Here is a 2,236-nt window from a genome sequence, read left to right as displayed (position 1 = left end):
GAAGGAGCTTTAAAGTACGACCTTTAAAAAAACAATACACCAATAAATTAAGGAAGTTAAAATCCAGAGGAGCAAGATATTGATGGTTTCTCATCTTTCTCTTCTTCCATGGTTTGTTTTTCACCATCATAATAAATTACAACAACCTTCTCACCTTTCACGTCATGTATCTCACCATGTCCAGATATATCAGAAGCTATAGTGAGAAATTAATTATGAGAAATACCATAGTTGGAACCATTATTATGTAGTTGAGGATTCAAAACAGGGAATGGATTATGGGGATCACAAACTGAGACTTACGTACCTTCTTTAAAGATGAAATACAATCTTGCTTATAGACATGGAATAGTTATTGCAAACACCCGTCCAATTATCAAATAACATGTATTCGAAAAGGAAAGGATTCCAATATATTTTTCGAAAAGGAATTTCACAGTTAATGAACATTCTAAACAAATATCAGAATAAGTACACAAACCTCATAGCCATACAATAAGTCTTCAACTACTGATATATCAGTCCATCTCCTCGAGCAGACATGTTTTTTCTCCCTGGTCGCTCGTGGTTGCTTTGAGCAGATAGTTAAACACCATAATTAACTAGACTTGGCTAAACTTACAATTTATCTATAGAAAGAACTATGCACAATTTCATCATAATCAAGTCCTTTGAAATTTAAAATGAAATCTCTAAAAGAAAATCTTTCTCCAATCAAAAGTTCAATCTTTTTCTAATGAATCAAACATATCCATTAAAAGCCAATAAATATATCAACATAGAAAATTTCAATAAAAAAATAGAATTAACAAAAATCTTCAGTAAAACTCAGTCAGACATTGCATCTGTTGCTAGGTTAGTAGCAAAATTTGCCTCTACTATATCATCAATTATATAATCTGTAGCTAGCTGAACATACTCATCACCATCACCGAAAAATTGGTCTAGTTCTTGCTCTTGGTATGGTTCATTCTCATATACTTGTTCTTCCATTACTTCTCCCATATCATATAAATCTCTTGGCTTTAGATGCATAGCAACACTCCACCCTATATTGACAATATCATCCACATAGTACACTGTTTGTGCTTGAGATGCTTCGATGTAAGGCTCATGTTCTTCACGTTCACCAGTATGAATCAATCTATCAAAATTAACACAATTAAAATTTCAACGATCCTTTTGATACCCTCTATCTCGAGTCGTATCAGCCCATTTACATTTGAAAAGAACAACCTTGAACCGTCCATTGTAATTAATCTCAATAATATCTTCTAACTTCCCATAATATGGTAACTCTGCTTGCCTTAAATTTCCGTCAACACTGCTTGCAACACATGATGTTTTGGAGGTTAAGAAAACTCCACTATTCTGTGTTTTCAAACCTTCTTTTGGAGCCAAAGTTTGAAATTTGGACTCATTGATGTTATATGCAGTAAATTTTCTTGTATTTACAGATGGACCTCGTGCTAAAAACTTTAGATCGATAGACATTGTATCTATTGTGTCTTGATTCATAATCTAAATCAAAATAAAATGGACTTCGTCAAATTTGTTCATTCAAATCAAATATAAACAATAAATAACGATTGCTTACTCACCCGCTTTTGAAACCAATCAACAAACTGTTTATTAACTCTCCTCTCTATCTCTGTAGGTGAAGGTCTTCTTCCCCTTGAACTCCTCTTTATGTATTCTCTAAATTCGCTATATGAAATTATTAAGTTAATGTTAAAGAGTATGATTAGCCTACTTCAAACATTACAAAGACAAAGAACATAAAGTTTGTAATAGTTACTCACTCCACAAATGGCATGACTATTGCACAATTCAGAAGAACATATCGATGAGCTTGTAGTTTCTGCATAGGATTTAAAGGGAAGTTTTCTGAAGCTGATGTAGGTTTACCCAATTGAGGAAAGAGAGATGACATTCTAGCAGGCATATCAGTTGGTTCATCATGAACACGCCTAGGTCTGTTGAACCTTGTCTCAATATCCTCAATATACCAAGAACAAAAGGTAAGAGTCTTTTCAGCTATATGACCCTCAGCTATACAACCCTCTGGTTGTGATTTATTCCGTATATAGGGCTTACAATAACCTAATTCCCTAGAAAATTAATATACAGTAAGTGTACATACTATTTAAGGTGACCAGAACATAAATATCTATAAATTATAAATGTTAGTATTTCCAGAAAACACATAACTTTAAATTAGAAAAATGTTAATATT

At 32.8% G+C, this 2,236-nt stretch overlaps 1 protein-coding gene across 3 annotated transcripts; it reads right to left on the bottom strand.

The window, feature by feature from the left end:
* Positions 1–663: 663 nt before the first annotated feature.
* LOC125829236 (uncharacterized) lies at positions 664–1,937 on the bottom strand. Of its 3 annotated transcripts, none has more exons than XM_049508484.1 (4): positions 1,803–1,937; positions 1,602–1,707; positions 1,221–1,521; positions 664–1,144 (listed from the first exon to the last, which is right to left on the bottom strand). In XM_049508484.1, the coding sequence occupies exons 1-4, from the start codon at positions 1,931–1,933 to the stop codon at positions 1,140–1,142; spliced, it is 543 nt and encodes a 180-aa protein (XP_049364441.1). In that variant the 5' UTR covers positions 1,934–1,937; the 3' UTR covers positions 664–1,139. The 3 variants fall into 3 exon arrangements, with proteins under 3 accessions (XP_049364441.1, XP_049364442.1, XP_049364440.1); XM_049508485.1 differs by having other exon boundaries at positions 1,237–1,521; XM_049508483.1 differs by lacking the exon at positions 664–1,144 and having other exon boundaries at positions 1,152–1,521.
* Between the last annotated feature and the right edge of the window lie 299 nt (positions 1,938–2,236).

The sequence above is a fragment of the Solanum verrucosum genome, unplaced genomic scaffold (assembly GCF_900185275.1).
Source record: "Solanum verrucosum unplaced genomic scaffold, falcon-dt-bn FXZP01000028.1, whole genome shotgun sequence".
NCBI lineage: Eukaryota > Viridiplantae > Streptophyta > Magnoliopsida > Solanales > Solanaceae > Solanum > Solanum verrucosum.
Note: the sequence above shows the minus strand (reverse complement) of the source record. Positions and strands in the feature narration are given on the sequence as shown.

Bases quoted from the DNA above. Each gene is read 5' to 3' on its own strand.
- LOC125829236 (XM_049508483.1), bottom strand. From the start codon at position 1,933: ATGTCATCTCTCTTTCCTCAATTGGGTAAACCTACATCAGCTTCAGAA. The intron at 1,708-1,802 runs GTGAGTAACTAT...AATTTCATATAG, and splicing joins ATAGTCATGCCATTTGTGGA to CGAATTTAGAGAATACATAA. The intron at 1,522-1,601 runs GTGAGTAAGCAA...ATTTTGATTTAG, and splicing joins TTGATTGGTTTCAAAAGCGG to ATTATGAATCAAGACACAAT.